We start from the raw sequence: 21,773 nt of genomic DNA, 5'->3' as shown, positions 1-21,773 counted from the left end.
CATAGTCATAAAGAAACCTCCTGCCTTGACAGTTTCCCACTACTGACTTTTTCCCGAGTTAACATGTCAATAGCAACTCTGGCTCCAACATGGTTTCGAAACACACACTGCTCCCCCTACAGGTGAAGACAGAGAAAAACAGACAGGAGAGATGGTGCCATCCTCTAGTATTCAGAGTCACAACACAGGAAATGAATTGAGGATGTGTGTGTGTGTGTGTGTCTTCCAGATTTACTAGAGAGAGCAAATCATTTTCTGGGCCACATCTGTTGCAATAAGCGACATCTCAGCCAGGAGCCCTGTGACTGGCTGTTTCACCATCTTAAAAGCCTGAGGTCAGAGTTCAGTCGGTGTTTAGGATTAAAGGAGCTGTTGATGTTGTTTTTTAAATACCGCATAAAAGCCAAAACACAGGTGAACCTAGTCAGTCACAACAGAACATTAATCTCTGTGTCTCTTGGATAAACCTGCAGAAGCAAAGCAAACACTAATGTGTGCACGCTGCACCACGCCTCTTAGCATGTGTGCCCAGCTGCCTATTACCAGGCCTTCTTATTTAGATTATGGAAGGCACGCACGCACGTACACACGCACGCACTTGGAGGAAGCAGAAAATCCCATGGAAACCGTGAGTCATGTGCGTTTGTGCGGCGTAGAACGATTGCATGTCATTAGTGCTCTTAGATTCTGTCATGGCACCAGACTGACGTCGGTTCACATCCCGGCGACACGTTGACAGGGCCTGACCCTGGCGTGCACCTGTGTGAGAGAGGGATAGAAGGCGCTCCCTTTGCCTGGCCAGCGTGACCGAACCAAAGTGAATCATCTGCAGACTCTGTGAGCGTGGCCTCGGCATGGCGAGGAGCCGCCAGGGACAGACCAGGCTCCCCCTGCGTGCACCCTGGCCACTTTATATGTTAACGACAATGTTTTTTTTTTTTTGACCTATCAGTGTAACGTTATCACAAGCTAATACCCCGGAGTATGTCAATCATTACAAACGAAACCATTAAAATGTGTTTGTTAAGAGCAGAAACCGTATGGCTTGAGCTTTATCGTGTGCAAATCTCTGGCAAGCGGACGTGGTACTACTACCAGCAACATGCATGATACCCACAAACTGTGAAAAGGGGGCTGGGCTGGAAACTCATTCGGAACTGGATACAGTGTTTGTCCAGAGAGAATCTCCCTGGAGTACTTTATTCAGTTTTTCCCTGTCTGTAGAATGTTCTGGAACCAATTCATTCTACACAGTAGTGAGACAATATTCCATTGAGCCACCTGAGTGTTCTAATCATCACTCTTTGCGTGTGTGTGTGTGTGTGTGTGTGTGTCTGTTGTGGGTGTATGCCATCTGCAGTAGCTCTGTGTCTAATGGCTGATCCCCCAGTAACACAATCCAAGACCCACCCAGGCTTAACATCAGTCCTGCCACGTTTAGGATTTTAATTCTAGCCTCTGTTTTCCTCCAACGGTAACCATGCCGATTAGACAACAGAACGCGGATCATCCAGTTCACCCAGAAGTAAATGATAAGAAACTGGCAGTGACTATTGACGTGACACTGGTGGTCGGTTGACTTGTGCCGACAAGCGAGGCCACTTAAAAACGGCAGCCCTTCTCAGAGAGCTCCCTGCTGAAGTTGTCCATATCAGTACATCTGGCCTTGAGGTTGGGATCCCCGTCACACTCTGTTCTGGACGGCCAGCGCTCTACCCAGGTGTCCTTACCCAGCATGTACGTGACACTGAGAGATGGGGGGGGGGGAGATGGGGGAGAGAGACGGATGGAGAGAGTTGGGGGAGATGAGGAGAGACGGGGAGACAGAGAAGGGGGGAGAGAGACAGAAGGGGAAGAGACGGGATGAAGAAATATAAATTTACTGACATAACTTCAGTGCTGATTTAAATGTAGAAATGAAAGTAATACAAATAAAAATAAAGAACTAAAAGACAACAGACAAGCACTACCGCTACTCCATCTGCAACTTCCATCCTCAACTGTTCTCTCTGAATGTGACCTGAACGCTGCCCTCCTCACCTGTCCTCTCTGAATGTGACCTGACCGCTGCCCTCCTCACCTGTTCTCTCTGAATGTGACCTGACCGCTGCCCTCCTCACCTGTCCTCTCTGAATGTGACCCGACCGCTGCCCTCCTCACCTGTCCTCTCTGAATGTGACCTGGCCACTGAAGAACTAAAAGACAACAGACAAGCACTACCGATACTTCACCTGCAACTTCCATCCTCACCTGTCCTCTCTGAATAAGCCCCGACCGCTGCCCTCCTCACCTGTCCTCTCTGAATAAGCCCCGACCGCTGCCCTCCTCAACTGTCCTCTCTGAATATGACCCGACCGCTGCCCTCCTCACCTGTTCTCTCTGAATGTGACCCGACCGCTGCCCTCCTCACCTGTCCTCTCTGAATGTGACCTGACCACTGCCCTCCTCACCTGTTACTGCTGTCCTTGTGCCAGAGGTCTTTCTTCGGTCCCATAATGAGGTAGTCGGCACCCTCCTTCAGGTCAAGACCTCCTCTACAGCCAGAATGAGATAGGAAGACCCTAGTCTCATCCACAATGATTCCATCTTCCACACCTACAGGGAGGGAGGGAGGGAAAGAGAAACAGGGGAGAGAATCTTACTCCAGACCTACCAAACTGTCTGAATTTGAAATGAATAATGAGTACATCTCTAAGCAAACACTGCTGCAATGGAGAATGTGACCTAAAAGGACATAAGACGCTTACCTAGCTTTATAACCTCTGTGATCTTCATCTCATACCGGTCATACTGACTCTGAATGACACTCAAAACCTTTGCCTTGTACACTGGAGGGCAGAATAGTGACAAACAGCAAACAAGCACATATAAAAATGGATCCATAAACCAGGTGATTCCCATCCTGAACGCTGATTGGCTGAACATCTTGGCTGAAGTATGACAAAACATTTATTTTCAATGTTCCAATTGCACTGATTATTGGTTTATAAGAGCAATGAGACACGTCAGTGTTTGTCCATAATGCTTTGGGCCTAAGAACAGCTCTTAGCCGTGGTGTTTTAGCCATATACCACAACCCCTCGTGCCTTATAAATTAAATATAGTAATTATAGTAAATATTGTAACAATCTACATAGTAATGCAGCACTAAAATAATATGTAAATGATGAATCTCAGATGATGGAAATCCCTGATGTTAGCATCAACACACACCAGACTCATAGATGTTACCTAAAGTGTCACTAGTGGGAATCAAGCCCACTACACTTTCTGTTTTGCCATGGTCTACCAAAATGTTGTAGGTGTGACACAGATGTTGTACAAAACAGAGTAGTATAACTAACAACACGGATGTCATTCACGATACCGTGGTACAACTAACACGGATGTCATTCACGATACCGTGGTACAACTAACACGGATGTCATTCACGATACCGTGGTACAACTAACACGGATGTCATTCACGATACCGTGGTACAACTAACACGGATGTCATTCACGATACCGTGGTACAACTAACACGGATGTCATTCACGATACCGTGGTACAACTAACACGGATGTCATTCACGATACCGTGGTACAACTAACAACAGAGATGTCATTCATGATACTGTGGTATAACTACAAACACGGATGTCATTCACGATACCGTGGTATAACTAACAACAGAGACGTCATTCATGATACTGTGGTATAACTACAAACACGGATGTCATTCACGATACCGTGGTATAACTAACAACAGAGATGTCATTCATGATACTGTGGTATAACTAACACAGATGAAATTCCCGATACCGTGGTATGACTAACACGGATGAAATTCCCGATACCGTGGTATAACTAACACGGATATCATTTACGGTACCGTGGTATGACTAACAACACAGATTTTATTTATGACACTGTGGTATAACTAATAACACAGATGTAATTTATGATACCATGATATAACCCTTTGCAGGCGAGGTCTTCTCGTGCTCCATAGGGGATTAGGACATCTGTGGACTTCGACACACAGCAGTCACCTTCATGGAGAGAGACATATTATTATCAAACACACACATTTTTATTTCTAAGCTTGTGGAGATCCATGGTCTCTTACCTTAACCTCAAAAACATTCATGCCTAAACTTAACCTTAACATTCAATGCCTAACCCGTAATCTATAAACCTAAAAGCCAACTTCAATAAAACGCCCAATTGTAGGTTTTACCCTAAAACAGAAATTATCTTTTACTTTCACTGTGCGCGCGCAGACACACACACACACACACACACACACACACACAATTACAGGTATGAATTCAAACACACTCTGTTACACACAGACAATCTGGCTAAATGGTTACTATTACTAGTTCCAAGTCTCAGTTCTGGACAGTTCTCAGGGTAAGATCCACACACTTTTAGAAGGGAAATTTCTAAACTGTCATGCACACATGCACACAAGCATGCACACTCGTACACACGTAAATACACAGACCCTCAGTGCAGCGACATATATTATCCCTGCAGATCTGCGACAGCTCCTTCTGGTCCTCTTTGGGAGTGTAGAAGCGAATGCAGCTATGATCTGACAGAGAAGGCACACAGGTTAGTGTGAAACCGGTGACCTTCCTGATGTGAGACTTGCAGAACACTGACAGACTGGAAACCTTGGTTAGATTCCAAAGCGTATGCGCCTTGGCTTCAGCTCTGCAGTCTGGGACTCCTAGTCAGACTAGAGGTGACTACCTGGGTTGTAGTGCTTGTAGTCAGACTAGAGGTGACTACCTGGGTTGTAGTGCTTGTAGTCAGACTAGAGGTGACTACCTGGGTTGTAGTACTCATAGACAGACTAGAGGTGACTACCTGGGTTGTAGTACTCATAGACAGACTAGAGGTGACTACCTGGGTTGTAGTGCTTGTAGTCAGACTAGAGGTGACTACCTGGGTTGTAGTGCTTGTAGTCAGACTAGAGGTGACTACCTGGGTTGTAGTACTCATAGACAGACTAGAGGTGACTACCTGGGTTGTAGTACTCATAGACAGACTAGAGGTGACTACCTGGGTTGTAGTGCTTGTAGTCAGACTAGAGGTGACTACCTGGGTTGTAGTGCTTGTAGTCAGACTAGAGGTGACTACATGGGTTGTAGTAATCAGTCAGACTAGAGGTGACTACCTGGGTTGTAGTACTCAGTCAGACTAGAGGTGACTACCTGGGTTGTAGTACTCATAGACAGACTAGAGGTGACTACCTGGGTTGTAGTACTCATAGACAGACTAGAGGTGACTACCTGGGTTGTATTACTCATAGACAGACTAGAGGTGACTACCTGGGTTGTAGTACTCATAGTCAGACTAGAGGTGACTACCTGGGTTGTAGTACTCATAGACAGACTAGAGGTGACTACCTGGGTTGTAGTACTCATAGTCAGACTAGAGGTGACTACCTGGGTTGTAGTACTCATAGACAGACTAGAGGTGACTACCTGGGTTGTAGTACTCATAGACAGACTAGAGGTGACTACCTGGGTTGTAGTACTCGTAGACAGACTAGAGGTGACTACCTGGGTTGTAGTACTCGTAGACAGACTAGAGGTGACTACCTGGGTTGTAGTACTCATAGTCAGACTAGAGGTGACTACCTGGGTTGTAGTACTCGTAGACAGACTAGAGGTGACTACCTGGGTTGTAGTACTCATAGTCAGACTAGAGGTGACTACCTGGGTTGTAGTACTCATAGACAGACTAGAGGTGACTACCTGGGTTGTAGTACTCATAGACAGACTAGAGGTGACTACCTGGGTTGTAGTACTCATAGACAGACTAGAGGTGACTACCTGGGTTGTAGTACTCGTAGACAGTAACAGAGGAGGGCTGGAGGAGGCCCACTTTGAAGGTCTGTTGGAGTCTGAAAGTGAGTGTCTCTGTCTCCTTGTTGGAAACCTGGAATCAGACGAGTATACCAATAAAGCCAAGGTCACAGTTTTGTGTTTTCCCAAAGTTCATCCAAGATCTATGCCTACTGGCCACAGACAGCCTCTGCCTACACAAAGTAAAAAAAAAGACAAAGATAAATAAGGGGATAATCAAGCCATTTTACCGTTGACCTCTAGAGGTGACTTAGTCTGGGTTGCATGGGAATTGCACTGGGGTCACCCATACATACAAAAACAGTATTATCATTATTATTGTATTAATATGTATGGCACCTTCATTATATCCACCCATATCTTCTGGTGTGAACCTTTTCACTTATTAAAAAAATTGACTTTGTATATGTGCATAATCTATAAGTGCATTCACTATCATACATCAGTCACCCAGGAAATTCAGTTTGAAAGTGAGTGGATGTGTAACAAATTGTCAGAGACATTACACTGCACACCATTTTTCTAAACGGTGACACTTTTACTGCTAGTGGACAGAAATTGCAGACTGCATCTACAGCTCCGGAAATAAGAGGCCACTGCACCTTCTTCTTTCCTTTCCAAAAAAGTTGAAAAGGAAGGTTTTAAGTGAAGAACAAAAGGGTTAAAATTAAGAGACCACTGCAAATTGAACGCTTCTGTTCCTCCCTCAAAAACATCCTTTTCAACTTATTTGGAAAGGAAAGAAAAATGTGCAGTGGTCTCTTAATTTTTTCTGGAGCTGTATAAAAGTAATAAACTGCACAGGCAGTCGCTGGATGGACATGGAAAATGGCGCTCTATTTAATGTCTTGGCTTAAAATATTCTCTGTTTATTTTTCTAGGTTTTCCATTGGAAAAATTTGATGGAAAAATGTTAATGTTAGCATGGTTCATATAATATATGAACCATTCTATAATGAAAGTTTTACAGTAAAGAAAAATGTTTTGCAAACAAAATATACAACAATGAACCAGTGATTTTGGTTTTAACTTTAGGGAAGGTCAAATGATTCCGGTACCTTGAAGAGGTGGATGATGAGGGAGCCTCTGTCACTCAGGTTGTCCACTATCTGGAAGTTGTTGATGTAGCGGTCCACGGAGTTGGTCATCTGGAGAAGAACAGACATGCAAACACAGTCAACCAAGCGGGACACACAGACACAGAGATAACCTGACAGGTTTACACACACCAGACACAAGCACCATCTAGTGGAGAGAGATGAAAATGACATGTATCATGGATAGCCTTCTACATTTTACAGGTTTTCCAGAAATTGGATTCCTGACTTCCTGCTTGTCCTCGCTGCCCCACACCGATTGCTGGAATCTTTTAACTGACAATTACGACAGCCCAATCACAGAAGTGCAAACCCCTAACCAGACAGGAATGTAGATTCTGGAAAAGGCCTTGGCACTGGAACTCATACCCTCTCCAGGTCGTCGTTCTCCGGGACGAACCCGGTGGGCAGGCTGATGTCCAGGACAACCATCCGGACCTCCCTGGGACCTAGAGCCCTGGGGAACAGAGAGAGAGAAATGGGGTGGGCCCCTGGGTACACTTCATCTCATCACATTCTGGGAGGTTGAAAAAGGCCCTCTCGTTCTCTCTCACCTGATGTTAATGGTGATGCTGTAAGACCTCTCTGCATCTGCAGGAGGTTTTTCTGTCGGGGGGGGGTCAGAAATACATGAGAATGAGAGAAAGAAATGCTTAGAGGATGACTCTAAGAATGGCCTTGAGGTTGACCTACCAGTAGATTCCGCGATGGTCACCTCCAGGTCAAAGTTCTTACAGACGCTCTTCTCATGGACCGCTGGCAGCTCATTGTAATAGGTCACAACCTCTAATATACCCTGGCCTTTCCCTTTGGCCTCCACTGTGAACCCCTGGTCCACAGGAGCCTGCAGAATCACCACAGAAGAAGAAAGATTGACAGAGTTTTAGATGAACCAGTACATACAGGAGTTCCATACCATCCAGTTACATTCACAGAGATGCAAAGGTGCAAAGGTCAAGGCAAAGGCATTAAGGGGATGAGGAAGACAGTGAGGTTCGAAAGACGAAGATGCTGCGGAAGCAAAATATTTTAAGGGCGACCAAGACGTTGAAGAAAGATAGGATAAAAGATAGAAAAAAAGGAAAGTATATTAAATAAAGATTTCAGAGTCAGAAAGGGGGAAAAAAAGATGACAGAAACCAACTGGTGAACAGCAGATGTCATCCTAAAGGTCCTACCTTGGATGACCGGGCCGCATAGGAGGTCCTGGGGTCAAAGTTGTAACGCAGGTCGCTGCGCCCGTGGATCTTCAGATCCACCTGGAGACTCAGATCTTTGGGAGGGGGTTTCTTCAGCAGGTACTCGGACAGAGCCTGTAGGACCACCATGGTGGGCTGGAGGAGACAGAAGGGAAAAGATGAAGGGGTGAATGCAGAGGGAGAAAAAGGAGGACTAATTACGTAACAGGGAAACGTAGAGGTTCAAAGGGACCAGGAGAGCAACAAACTGCGGTAATAATAGGCCGCTGCAGGCAACCCAACTACCTGGGTGGATCCATAGCCCCCGCCCCTCCGGCGCTGAGCGTTGAGCCAGTCGAACGGGGCGGCGGCCTCGGCCATGTGACCAGTATTCACCAGGGCCAGCAGGGCGTAGCCCGTCGCCTCCAGCGTGAAGAGGCTGTTCTCGCTGTCTGCCCAGTAGGTCCCCTCTGGAGGGGACAGGAAACGGAGGGAAAGAGGCCTTTCCTTTTACTGCGTACACAGCCAAGGAAAAGGGGTCAGAAAGAGGGGCAGACATTTCCCTACCTGGGGAGGCTGCTTTGAGCAGAACATCTCTGAGGGAGATGGAAGAAGGCCCGTCGACCAGGGACAGAGCGTAGGCAGTGATAGCAACAGAGTACGGCCTTTCCAGACGAGCGAACCTGCTTCTCAGATAGTTGGCAGCATTCTTGACCCCCTCCTAATAGAAAACAATGAAATGCAACATCTCTCTTTATCCATTACCTGGCTGCATGCTGAATCCCACTGTAAAATACATTAGGTTCCTATTCATCACCTGGTTCCATTCTCTGTACTATTGTAATGAAAACATACAGTATTAGCTATTTACCTTCAGGGTTATCCCCAGGTATTGTGTGTTTGCAGGGACAATGTACAATAATCAACATTTTCTTGAAAAGTGAATTCCTCAGCCAGCGGGTGGATCATCAGCTTGAGTCCCCGATTTGATATTTAACTAATGATACCTGGTTCGCCAGGCTGACATCTGACTGTAACTTCCAGGAGAGACTTTACCTTGATGATGTTGCCAGACCCTTCGCATTTCAGCTCCTTGTCCTTAGTGGATTCGGCCATGGCTATGAGGACGAAGGCTGTGAGAGTGGCCTGGGACTCGGCCCCCTGAACGCCCCCCTGGACGAGAGAGACACACCTGTTCAGAAGACGTAAGACCTGTCCCGCTCCAGGCAAGTGTGTTTGTAGTGTGCGTTTGGTATGAGCTCCCTCTACATCCGTGTGTGTGTGTGTGTGTGTGTACTCACGGTCATAGTAGTGGTGTATACGGGGTTGTCCTCTCTGAAAACTCCGGAGGTCTGTTGTTTGTTGTTGAGCAGGTAGAGCAGAGGTCCACACCTGTCCTGATCATTCACGGTGATCAGCTGACGAGCCATGGAGAACACCTTCACCACGTACGCTGTGATCCTAAAGATGGACCGAAAGAACAACAAGAAACAAGCAGTGCAGGAAAAAAAGATTCCAGCAAGATAAATAGATAAAAGAATACTCAGCGATTAATGTAACCTGCGTACCATGTGCTTGTGCCTTCATTCCTGTAGGGGGGGTAAGAGTCATCACTTTTCTTATACACCAGCTGCTTCTGGTAGCCTGCATCGAACAAAAACAGACAACAAGAACTGCTATGCTATACCGACGCCCTCAATTTTAACATTGTGTAATTTAACATGACAGAGCAACACCACCGTTTCACTACAGTCCCCGTCTCCCCACCTAAACCTAACCCCACCTTTCTCCACATAACTGATGGCCTCCGCCCGGCGGTGCACCCCGACCGTCTCCCAGTCGTTAGATCGGTCCAGGTAGACGGCGGCTATTAGGGGCAAGGTGATGCTGGCCAGGTTCTGCTCCACACAGCCACCGGGCATCCGGATGAGCGCGGCCAGGGAGTCCTCGCTGATGCTGTTGTCTATGGTGTCCGCCAGCAGGTTGCCTGGAGGGAGGGGCGACAGAACGAGACGCCCGCTCACGTTCTGCAGTCCCGTCCTGGTTTGGGGGTCGCCGCGTTCTTCGGCGGTAACCTACCTCTGATGTTGATGACGGTCTGCGGCTGGGAATTAGGAACCAGGGAGTGGAAATCCACCTTGTCCACCTCCACCACTTGCCTTCCATCTGGAGGACATGGAAAGAGGCGCGATCGCATGTGACTGATGCACTGAAACACGACGAGTGAATGAAGGTATACTGAGTAGAGGTAATGCATGTGTTTAAGCTACTCACCTCTCCCTCCCATCGCAGATGGGTTCAATACAAAACTCTGCACTTTGGTCTTCTGCACCCCTTCAACCTTTTGGCGGGATTTAAAAGGAGGTGAGTCAACCGCCTCACAAGCTCCCCATAGCAACCAACCTCCACAAAACATTAAAAACACCAGGAAATATGTATAATAAGACATATCAGGTCGCTTCATCCAAACATATTTAAAACAACAGGGGACACGGACTGGAGAAGGTACGAAGGAGAGCCGCGGTCCCCAAAGGTTCTCACTAGTCTTCAAGGTACTCACCACCACACGGAGATTCTTCCTGATCCCGTCACTACCCACAAACCCCTTGGCCATGGCGAGGACCTCAAGGAGCATCTCCCCGGCCTTGAGAGGTATGATGGTGTAAGGGACAACCAGGGACGATTTTCCCTTCAGCGTCACTTCCTGGGTGTGCTTCTCGTTAAACGCCACGCTGCAAATGTCCTCTGTCTTCAGTAGCACCACTTTAACCTAGGGGGCGAGTAGAGAAAAAACCAGGGCCTTCAACAAACAAAAGGAGATACTGGACATGATGAGATGCTCGTGTGTCCACCATCACCACAGTATTCACTGTACACGGGAGAGAACGACAAGCTGCCGAGCTCAGACCCATTTCGACCCACGGATTGGTGGATGAATCGTCTCGTGCAAATATTTCCTTTTAACGTGTGATGAGGGGGGCGGTGACGTCAACTGCCTCTACGTAGATGAGAGCCCGCGGCTACGCTAGCCTTGAGCACAGTAGCCCAGATGAGAGCCCGCGGCTACGCTAGCCTTGTGCACGGTAGCCCAGATTAGAGACCGGGGACGGCTGGCGTACGTCCCCACGTATCAGCACACCGTCACTGGTCCCTCATTTGAAGATCCCAGACCGGTGGCTGGAGAAAGGGGGTCAAGACTGAACGTCACAGGGTCTGAAGTCAGGAAAGGGGAGCTTGCCTCCATGTCATCGTCGCCGTGGTTGTGGAGCACGGCCTTGATCTCCACGTGTTCGTTCCTCGCCACGGAGTAAGGCAGCTTCAGGTCCACGAAGAATTTCTTCCACGCGCGCAGGTTCCACGGCTCGGCCACACAGAATCCTAGATGGGAAGCCGTCGAAACGGTAAAGGATCGCTCACTTAGAAACTAACGCAATAGAATAAAACGTGAACCCTCCTGGGTTGATTTGGGATTGGGCCAATGGCTGCACCAGGAGAACAGAGAAGGGGGTGGGGCCTACCTGTGACGGGTGAGGAGCTGATGGCTAGTAACCCCCATTGGGTGATGGTGTCTGGGAAAACCGCCTCCACGTCCAGTGAAGCCAATCTGAATGCAACAAGGGCTTGTGAGATACTAGCTTATAAAAATGAGCACAGTGAAACATTAGCTCTGGGGTAAACATTGACAAGAGGGCCAAACTGTGATCAACAGATGCCATTGCTTGATTTGTACCAGCTGGTTTAGAATATATGACTATAGATTGCTGTGTTCTGATTTATGTTCGGCCTTGGCAGCAGTTAACAGGGGTCCAGATAAAACAGAACATCGACATGGGACTGCACACGACCAAACCAGCTGTTTGTTCATAGCTGTTTGCTTAGCTAGTCACAGTGGGACCTCAACTGTGAAGCAACTAAGGGAATTCAGAAAGCTGAAAACATCTAAGGGTGACAGAGGAGAACCTGTGCCCTTTACATCGGGCTCACAGACATGTGGCCCCTAACGGGAAATGGCCGGCAGAATGCCAAGAATCTAACTGTCAAAGTCTCTTTAAGTTGCTGTTGCTGTATCTTAATTTGTTGGGGTGAGCGGAGACGTACACACATCCACCAACACACAGACACACACACACATACACCAACACACAGACACGCACACACACATACACCAACACACAGACACACATACACCAACACACAGACACGCACACACACACACACATCCACCAACACACAGACACACATCCACTAACACACAGACACAGACACACATCCACCAACACAGAGAACACACACACACATCCACCAACACACAGACACAGACACACATCCACCACCACACAGACACATATCCACCAACACACAGACACACATCCACCAACACACAGACACACACACACACACATCCACCAACACACAGACACACACACAAATCCACCAACACACAGACACACACACAAATCCACCAACACACAGACACACATCCACCAACACACAGACACACATCCACCAACACACAGACACACACACACATCCACCAACACACAGACACACACACACATCCATCAACACACAGACACACATCCACCAACACCAACATACACACACACATCCACCTATACACAGACACAGACACAGACACACATCCACCGACACACAGACACACATCCACCGACACACAGACACACATCCACCGACACACAGACACACATCCACCGACACACAGACGCCAACATACACACACACACACATCCACCAACACACACACACACACACATCCACCGACACACAGACACACATCCACCGACACACAGACACACATCCACCGACACACAGACGCCAACATACACACAGACACACATCCACCGACACACAGACACACATCCACCGACACACAGACACACATCCACCGACACACAGACACACATCCACCGACACACAGACACACATCCACCGACACACAGACACACATCCACCGACACACAGACACACATCCACCGACACACAGACACACATCCACCGACACACAGACACACATCCACCGACACACAGACACACATCCACCGACACACAGACACACATCCACCGACACACAGACACACATCCACCGACACACAGACACACATCCACCGACACACAGACACACATCCACACACACACACATGCTCACCCGTCTCTGCCTCCTTTCTCAGGCTCGCCAGGAAGCACTAGATCCCTCCACAGCCACGACTCATAGAACTTAGACCTCACAGTCACCTGGCTCTCATCAATGAAGTCGTCATCCTCCTCCTCTTCAGCGAAATGAGAAACAAAAATTGGCTGGATTCCCGCCCTGCTTCCCATTACAACCGGGGGGGATGACTGTCTGACAAGGACTTCTTCCCCTGAGAAGAGTCACAAGTTGGCATTAACACTGGTCCTCATGCAATAACCCCAGTAATTGGTATTAACACTGGTCCTCATGCAATAACCCCAGTAATTGGCATTAACACTGGTCCTCATGCAATAACCCCAGTAATTGGCATTAACACTGTTCCTTATGCAATAACCCCAGTAATTGGTATTAACACTGGTCCTCATGCAATAACCCCAGTAATTGGTATTAACACTGGTCCTCATGCAATAACCCCAGTAATTGGCATTAACACTGGTCCTTATGGAATAACCCCAGTAATTGGGATTAACACTGTCAACAATCGACGCCACCACTGTTACCAGTAAAGCGGGGCCTGCTCATAAAGACTCTATGCGTAAAAGTCCAGACTGGATCATCGACTGGGATGGGGGGTACGGTGGTGGTGGGGGGTACGGTGGTGGTGGGGGGCGGAGGGGTGGTCGGAGGCAGGCGGGTGTCAAATTCCTCCCCTCTGTACTTGGAGCAGCAAAACCTGGAAGTGCCAAACAGATCGGTTCAGATTCCATCCGGCGGCGACCGGACTTGCCTCAGTTGAACGGGCTACCTGAAAGCCTTCATGCACTCCCAGCCCTCGGTGATGTAGAGCGAGCGTCGGGTGCAGGAGTAGGACATGGGGATGTCTCTCAGGCCGTCTGTACAGCACCGACGAAGCAGCTTCTCTTTGTAGTGGCTCTCTGTGGTAACGGGGGGGAGGGAGGACGCTCAGGAACCATCAATCAACCGACTGACCGGTCATCCGTCCAACCAAACCACCCGTTCATCCGTCCGTCCAACCATTAAAACCTAGCCATTCATCCATCCCCTCAGCCATCCATCCATCCCCTCAGCCATCCATCCATCCCCTCAGCCATCCATTCTGTCTGTGGGTCAGTCAACCAAAAAACGATCCTACTATTGCATTATTCTGACAAACCAATAAATCAGTAATTTCATGGAATTGATTGATTCAACCATCCGTTAGTCAATCAGTTGTCGATCGCACTGACCCAGCTGAGCTCTGCGTTGCAACATTTCAGCGGAACGCCTCCTTCTGGCCCTCCCTTGGCACTGGAAGCCTGAATAAGAGACAATGAGACGTAGGGAGGAATGAGGCTCTAGCCAAAGCCAAAGAAGCTCAAAGGAAACGTGAACTACCAGGTAATAGTATACACTCAGACCACAGGCGAGTCAAATGGGTCCTTGGGTAATCCTTTGTACTATTGGGCAATACTGAACACACAGAGTAAAGACAAGTCAGATGGGTCCTAAGGTGAACACCCCCTGTTTCCTGATGCAATAAGCAAACACAGGAGACAAACATGACCCTCTGAATGACTGCAGTAGGAGAGCCTGTAAATATGTGCTGATATTACCCACTCTACTAGTAACTTTCCTTGTCCGTGTGTCTGTGTGTGTGGGGGGGGGGGGGGTGTATTACCATTTCTGGAAGGGGAGACTCCAGCAGTGTTGGAGTAAAACCCCAGTCCAGCGTCGCTGAAGACCTCCATCCGGCCTCTGCCTCCGCCGTGGGTGCAGCCTGTGTCTCCCCCCTCCACCACCTGCCAGATCTGACGGGTCACAGGGGTCACAGGGGTCACAGAGGGGCGTGTTTCTGACCAGCGCACCATGTCTAACGTCCTGTCGTAAGACGGCCCCCTCCACCGGACTTGCACATCTAGACGGGAGGGAAGTGACCCAACGGGCTCCCCAACATCCCTTCAAGCTTCAGGGCCCGACCCGGCTCACTTCACACACACACACACACCGCATCTCCCTCACCTTCCTCTGTGTGAGCCTCTGCTTGTTGAGCAGGAACACGGCGTTGTCCACGGCAACCAGACTGACCGTGGCTCCAGGGTCTCCTCTCACCCGGAAGTTTAAGCCTTTCCCTGGCTGGTAGTAGTCCAGGGGTCTGGAGCTGGCAGGGCCCACACTCAGCTGGGTGGGGGTGGGGGCAAACAGGGACCAGGTCATGTGATTAACAGGAAACTGGAGTATGAAGCCTGTCGGTGGGTGGAGTTAATTCACGGCCTTGGATTCAGGTCACGTCACCGAGCCAAAGACTGAGCTCCAGTGACTACTCCAAGGCATCGCCGTCTCATTTCAGTGACTACTCCAAGGCATCGCCGTCTCATTTCAGTGACTACTCCAAGGCATCGCCGTCTCATTTCAGTGACTACTCCAAGGCATCGCCGTCTCATTTCAGTGACTACTCTAAAGAATCTACGTCTCATTTTGGTTTCCCTCATATGGTTTATTGGAGGAATAATGTTTTTAATTTTTTTATTCGAGACGTATTATTATGTCATTATGTTTTATTCAGTAGCCCAAGTTTGATGGTCCGATTTGTCGTCTGGCATCAGACTCACCCCCCCGACACAGGCGTCCTCCACGTCCAGCCACACAGAGTCAGCCACAACCTCCGCCAACCCCGACCACGGCAGCATGTAGAACGCCACGAAGCGGAACGAGGGCATCATCTCCGTGGTGATGGTCAATGGAACATTTGTTACTTCCTGACCCTCGACCTTCAACTGCTTGGCAATAATTATCCTGCCTTTGTTCAGCACCTGTATTCCGGGAAATTCAGTTAAGGTTATATAAGCACTACAGCTTCCATGCCATTTTTGAATGTACAATGATTTTAAGTATGTACATTTTTATATTTTACATTTACTCACCATTGCCTTCGACTCACCAGGTATACTAATCTATTGCCCTCTACTCACCTGGTACACTAATCAATTGCCTTCTACTCCCCTGGTACACTAATCTATTGTCTTCTACTCACCAGGTATGTGATGTGAGGGATGAGCTCTCGGTGGACTTTGTCAACAGCCTTGATGTAAATGCTGATACGCAGAGTCTGACCTAGAGAGACCGTGGTGGTACCGGTGGAGACGTACAGGTAGTTTGGTCTCTCCTGGTTAAAGGGCATGTATGGCTGAAGGATCAGGCGCTGCGTTGCCTGCTGCTGGGGCTTTAGGCCTGCCTGTGTAGTTTCCGCCTGTGTGTTCAGGATTTATAGGCACGCATTAAAGGAGACACACAACTACACACACTTACTCAAACACAGGTGGAAACCACTCAAAAGAAATACACAGAAATAGAGAAACCTTTTGATTATTAGAACCAAGGCAGTAATGTTGTTATAACTGCTTATAGGCACTGTGGGCACTAGTAAAGGTGGATATTGTTTGTTATAAGCAACGATTAGCGCAACTGGGTTTTTTATAGCAGGTAATAGCTGGTTATTAACACCATTAACTGTACCGAGGGTGGCTATAGCAGCTCATAGCAGGTCATAGCTGGGAATAATGGTTAAAGTACTCACAGTGATAGTCTGAGGCTGTAGCTCAGTGGGCATGTTGATGGAGGTACTGATGGTACCACGGTGGCTGGTGATTGGACTGGCCATGTGGGTTATCTGGACCGGAACGTTAGGTGCCGGGGAACCATCTTGGAAACTCACTTGAATCTGAAGAACAGCGTTGAAACTTTACTAAAACCCATTAGAACCCGGGAACAACACGGGTAGGACCCGTTATGCAATGTAAACACAATACCTTGATCTAATCGAGACTAAACGCCTTTAAGTTGGACTTCAACACACACACTGTTGGGACATTACCATGACGTCAAAGGGCAGACCAGGCTTGAAGTATTTCGGTGTGTTTATGAAGGAAAGGACAAAGGGCGACTCCACTATTTTAATACCAGATTTCTCTGCCTCCACCAGGTCACTGCCTACCGGGATTAAATAAACAAAATCTTGTCAGGCGCACCGAGCTGAAGCATTAACATTATCTCGGGGAGCTGAAGCATAAACATTATCTCGGGGAGCTGAAGCATAAACATTATCTCGGGGAGCTGAAGCATTAACACTATCTCGGGGAGCTAAAGCATTAACACTATCTCGGGGAGCTGAAGCATGAACATTATCTCGGGGAGCTGAAGCATGAACATTATCTCGGGGAGCTGAAGCATGAACATTATCTCGGGGAGCTGAAGCATTAACATTATCTCGGGGAGCTGAAGCATTAACATTATCTCGGGGAGCTGAAGCATTAACATTATCTCGGGGAGCTGAAGCATGAACATTATCTCGGGGAGCTAAAGCACGAATACCGTATTTGACATTCAAAGATGCAACTAACTTCATTTAATGAAATTCAACTGAGCCGTACTAAACCTCGACTGTCCTTACCTGATTTGGTGAGTACCGAAGCTTTGACGTATATAGAACTGCCAACCAGGGACCTGAGGTCAGGGTAGGCCCTCCTGATCTCATCCATGGTCAATGTAACGGTGCCTGTCTGCAGCTGGGAGGACACGGCGCATGGGGTAAAATTCAATACCTGATTTATAGCTATAAACATATATAATCTGGGTTTTTTGGCAAGTTTTTTACGTCCTGGTTTTTTTTGGCCATTGTTTTTGCACTTTATGCATATCGTAATCTGAGGAATATTCTTAATGTGTCTTAAGTTTGAAGTGTGCTTGACTATCAGTTGTCGAATGGGACAGGCCTACTTCGGTACTTCAGAATCCTGCACATTACTGCCACTCACGTCGGTGACTTGCTTGACAGACGGCAATCGCCTCTTCTCCTTGTTAATCTCCACCCCGAACACCACGTAGGCCGTTCCATGCACATCCTCGCCATACAAGTATCTAACAACACAGAAACAGAATTCCCAGAAAGGTCTCACCACACGGGTAGCCATAACTGGAAATATGATTAGAAGGAAGGCCCAACCCCAAATGTGACGGCGAGACATAAAATAATTCAAAATCAGTGTGGCCGGCTGAGGCTAGGCTGAACGTGGTGGACCAGTGTCGGTTCATCAAACGCTGAAAATACAGCTCCATTTGGAGCCACACCTCACAGTGTTCTGATGATCTAAAGCCAAAAGTCTTATTCTGTAAGGTCACCCCGAAAGCATGATGTGGAGACTGAAATGGTTGTTGTGCCATGGTGATGAGCAAAAGGCAGTGGCTGAGGTTTAGCACACGTCCCAACGCCAATTATTAAACTGTTCACAAGCGGCATGTTGGTCTAACGGCTGTCGCTAACCTGGCAGTGATCTCCACCACCAACTCAGTGTCATCCAGGCTCAGGGAGGTCTTCTTGGGCGTCAGTGTGACATTAAAAGCAGGCAGCACTGCAAAGGAGAACTGAGTTAGCTCCCCAAGCTCAGGCTATAGCTTGACCGCTACAAGAGCTCTGACAGGCAGCATTCCAGAGATACACACCCTCTCCGACTTACAGCGCTTAATTGAGAAATACTTTTCTTTTGGACGTTTTATGCTATGTTTTGATTCAGTTTTTGCAGAGAGTTTTTTGCATAAAGAGCTGAAAGAACGCTGTAAGACATCACTTACCGTACTTCTTCACTTCAAACTCGGTGCTGAATTTGTTCTGTAGTAAGTTGTCAAATTTGGCAGTGATCTTCCACGTGCCCTCGCTGTAATGAAAAACACACTCGTTTAATACACTCGCAGAAGGCGGTAGCCTAGTTAAGCAACCGATTGGACAACCGGGAACTATTTTATTAGGAAGCACACAGAAGAACTGAAACAAGGGAAAACATGAAAAAAACATTAATGTCAATACCCAAAACGTTTTTACCTGATGAACACAACTTACTTCACTATGTCAGAGAGAGTGTGAGTATCAGCAAAGATTCCATTGATAGCTTTTGTCCGGGAGATCTGTTTAACTACAACACCGTCTGAATTCTAACACACGCACACGCATGCACACAAAAGTAGATTTTAACTCCTGAATTACATAAATGTTTGCTACCTAAAAGGTAATCTGTAATCAGTCTACATGAACATAAATTATCTTGCCAGACATCAGTTGGGGTTTAGACAAGAAGCTACCTGGAACTCTACGGTGATGGAGCTGCTGAAGGCCTTGAAGGCTGGTGTAGACACAAAGGCTCTGACCCGTACTGCGCAGAGAGGGAGTTGACATGTAATTAAAATCTCCCTCATTCCCTCATGTAATTATCCATCCCTCTCTCTTCAGAACTCATCCACTCAACACATCCCACTCTCCCCCCTCTCTCACCAGTGTCTCCAGGGTTGTAGAGGGGCTTGTCTGTCTGGATGAAGATGTATCCAGCTTGTAAGGATAGCATGACCACCTGTTCAGCAACATGATAATACCCGAACTCTGCCTTCAGGTTCACATACTGGTTCTTGGAGGAATCCTCAACTCTGTCCAGATCGCTGATACGGAACTGGAGGAAGAGACAGAATATGTAACGCTGTTTTGTGGTTCTGGTGAATTCAGTCGAATCACCTGAATGGTCTTGAGGGTGAGGTGAATTCAATTATATTCCGATACCATGTATTTCACATATAAAATGTGCAAGCCTGCTCCAGGAAGAACCCTGGCCGAAAACCAGGCCGATATTCAAGCAAAACTGCACATTAATTAATTCGGCCTGATCTTCCCGATGAGCCACTCAAATACAAATATCAAACACGAAAGCCCACTCCAGAAAGGAGGCCCCTAACAATTACCCCAAACCTCAAATAGGCAGCAAATATGTTGCTATTTAAAATGATAACAGTTTACATTAATCCAATTACAATTACCTGCTATGCTAATGGGAAAAATAACAGATTTTTCACATTGCTGGCACAGGACTCAATCTAGCAACCTTTGGTAACTAGTCCAGTGTTGTAACAGCTACACTAAGTAGCAAGAGAAGAAGCTTAGTTTTAAGTTGGTGTAATATTTAATCTTTAAAATGTGTTTGACTGATGGGACTGATGGGCAGAGTTGGTTAAAAATGGGCTGATTTTGTTAAATATGGGCAGAGTTGATTAAATATAAGCTTGGGCCTCACAGGCTAGTGAGAGTTCCCTCATCCATTTATATAGGTTAACGTGACTGTGACAACTGCAATCGAGCAAACACTTTTGGTCCCACGCTATAGCCGAAACCGCCATTCACCAGTCATCATCAAAACCCTCCTATCACCTGGATTGTCTTGAGCGTGTGGTAGCTGTTCTCCGGGCCGAGTGTAACAGTCTCCTGAAAGAGAATACTGCTGCCGGACGGGAAGTCAGAGATTTTTATGGTGACGATGACAGGGTCGGTTAGGCCATGGGCCTCCAGGTAAATGGACGCCTCACTTCCTGCTCTCAGGAGGTTAGGGGCTAGGAGGATGAACCTGGGGGAGGGAGGGGGTAGGTAGAGAGGCGGGGTGGGCAGGAGGAGAGAGAAGGGAGCGGACAGAGCCTGGTCTATATTTCCTTTAGAGAAACAACATCTAGCAGAAAAACAGTACAGTATGATTTATAACACCTCCTGCAAAGAAACATCAACCTCCCTCTGCTGGAGGAGCAGTGAGGGAGGTAAATGTTGCGGAAAAGAAATATTTGAGAACCACGTGAAAGGCCAAAGTTGCTTTTTTGGAGATTTGCTGTACCTTGGTGATGAACTGATGTGATCCATGGGACTTATTTCACTGCAAATACATAAAAAAAAATATATAGCTCAGCTATAAAAGTTCAATGTGGTGGAGTAGATTTCATAGGGTAACTGAACTCACCCATCAAGACCCAAATAACTGTCCAGTGAAATCTCTTTAAATCTGAAAGGGCACACAGCCATACATTAAGAAACATTTCTACTGTTCAGAGTACTACGATTAGGGATGTATTTCAAATGAAGGTACAAATCTGATTAAACAACATATTTGGGCGATGTTGATATTGTAGCCAGAGAATCAGTATTTAGAGATTTTTATAAACCCTACTTGCGGCGACCGAAAAATCCACTTGATCGACGCCTAAAAGAAACCAGATCATAACATTGGTGAAATGATTAGTCAGGGATAACATGTCGACCCAGAAATATTAAAAAGAACAACTATGAAAAACTACATTGTAGTCCATTGTATGATGCAATCTACCCTTAACTTCTTTCAGGTGCGCATTTTCCAGGTTATAGTATAGAAATGAAAAGGCCTACTTACCCATCTCGGAACGGGAATATCTGAGCACAACAAGTAGAGAAAATACAAAGCACCAGAACGCGGAGCAGTACTCCAGCTGCCATTCTCAGCGAGTGCCTAGCTAGTCTCAGGACGTTGGGAGCAGAGTACAGAAGACACAGAATGACCTCCCCCAATCTGGTCTCCAACCCCCAGTGTTTCTGATTGTTATCTGCCTAACTAAGCGACTGGTCCAACTGTTTCTTTAGTTAGACGTATATATAGA

At 47.3% G+C, this 21,773-nt stretch overlaps 1 protein-coding gene across 1 annotated transcript; it reads right to left on the bottom strand.

Moving 5' to 3' along the window:
- Positions 1 to 1,162: 1,162 nt before the first annotated feature.
- Positions 1,163 to 21,699, bottom strand: c3b.1 (complement component c3b, tandem duplicate 1). Its single transcript, XM_029122238.2, has 44 exons — positions 21,530 to 21,699; positions 21,311 to 21,343; positions 21,104 to 21,145; positions 20,981 to 21,019; positions 20,530 to 20,722; positions 19,609 to 19,780; positions 19,419 to 19,489; positions 19,180 to 19,271; positions 18,915 to 18,997; positions 18,607 to 18,694; positions 18,101 to 18,203; positions 17,737 to 17,851; positions 17,161 to 17,276; positions 16,864 to 17,007; positions 16,321 to 16,536; positions 15,899 to 16,099; positions 15,309 to 15,467; positions 14,968 to 15,097; positions 14,537 to 14,605; positions 14,095 to 14,224; positions 13,850 to 14,022; positions 13,305 to 13,518; positions 11,656 to 11,741; positions 11,376 to 11,515; positions 10,698 to 10,907; positions 10,412 to 10,478; positions 10,217 to 10,303; positions 9,921 to 10,124; positions 9,706 to 9,781; positions 9,439 to 9,598; positions 9,194 to 9,310; positions 8,705 to 8,858; positions 8,444 to 8,607; positions 8,138 to 8,293; positions 7,653 to 7,803; positions 7,514 to 7,565; positions 7,329 to 7,416; positions 6,921 to 7,010; positions 5,830 to 5,935; positions 4,491 to 4,580; positions 3,949 to 4,032; positions 2,748 to 2,828; positions 2,451 to 2,595; positions 1,163 to 1,747 (listed from the first exon to the last, which is right to left on the bottom strand). Exons 1-44 carry the CDS (start codon positions 21,610 to 21,612, stop codon positions 1,603 to 1,605), a joined length of 5,319 nt encoding a protein of 1,772 aa, XP_028978071.2. The 5' UTR covers positions 21,613 to 21,699; the 3' UTR covers positions 1,163 to 1,602.
- Positions 21,700 to 21,773: the final 74 nt, after the last annotated feature.

The sequence above is a fragment of the Esox lucius genome, chromosome 9 (genome assembly GCF_011004845.1).
Source record: "Esox lucius isolate fEsoLuc1 chromosome 9, fEsoLuc1.pri, whole genome shotgun sequence".
Taxonomy (NCBI): Eukaryota; Metazoa; Chordata; class Actinopteri; order Esociformes; family Esocidae; genus Esox; species Esox lucius.
This window is presented reverse-complemented; position numbering and strand designations above follow the sequence as displayed.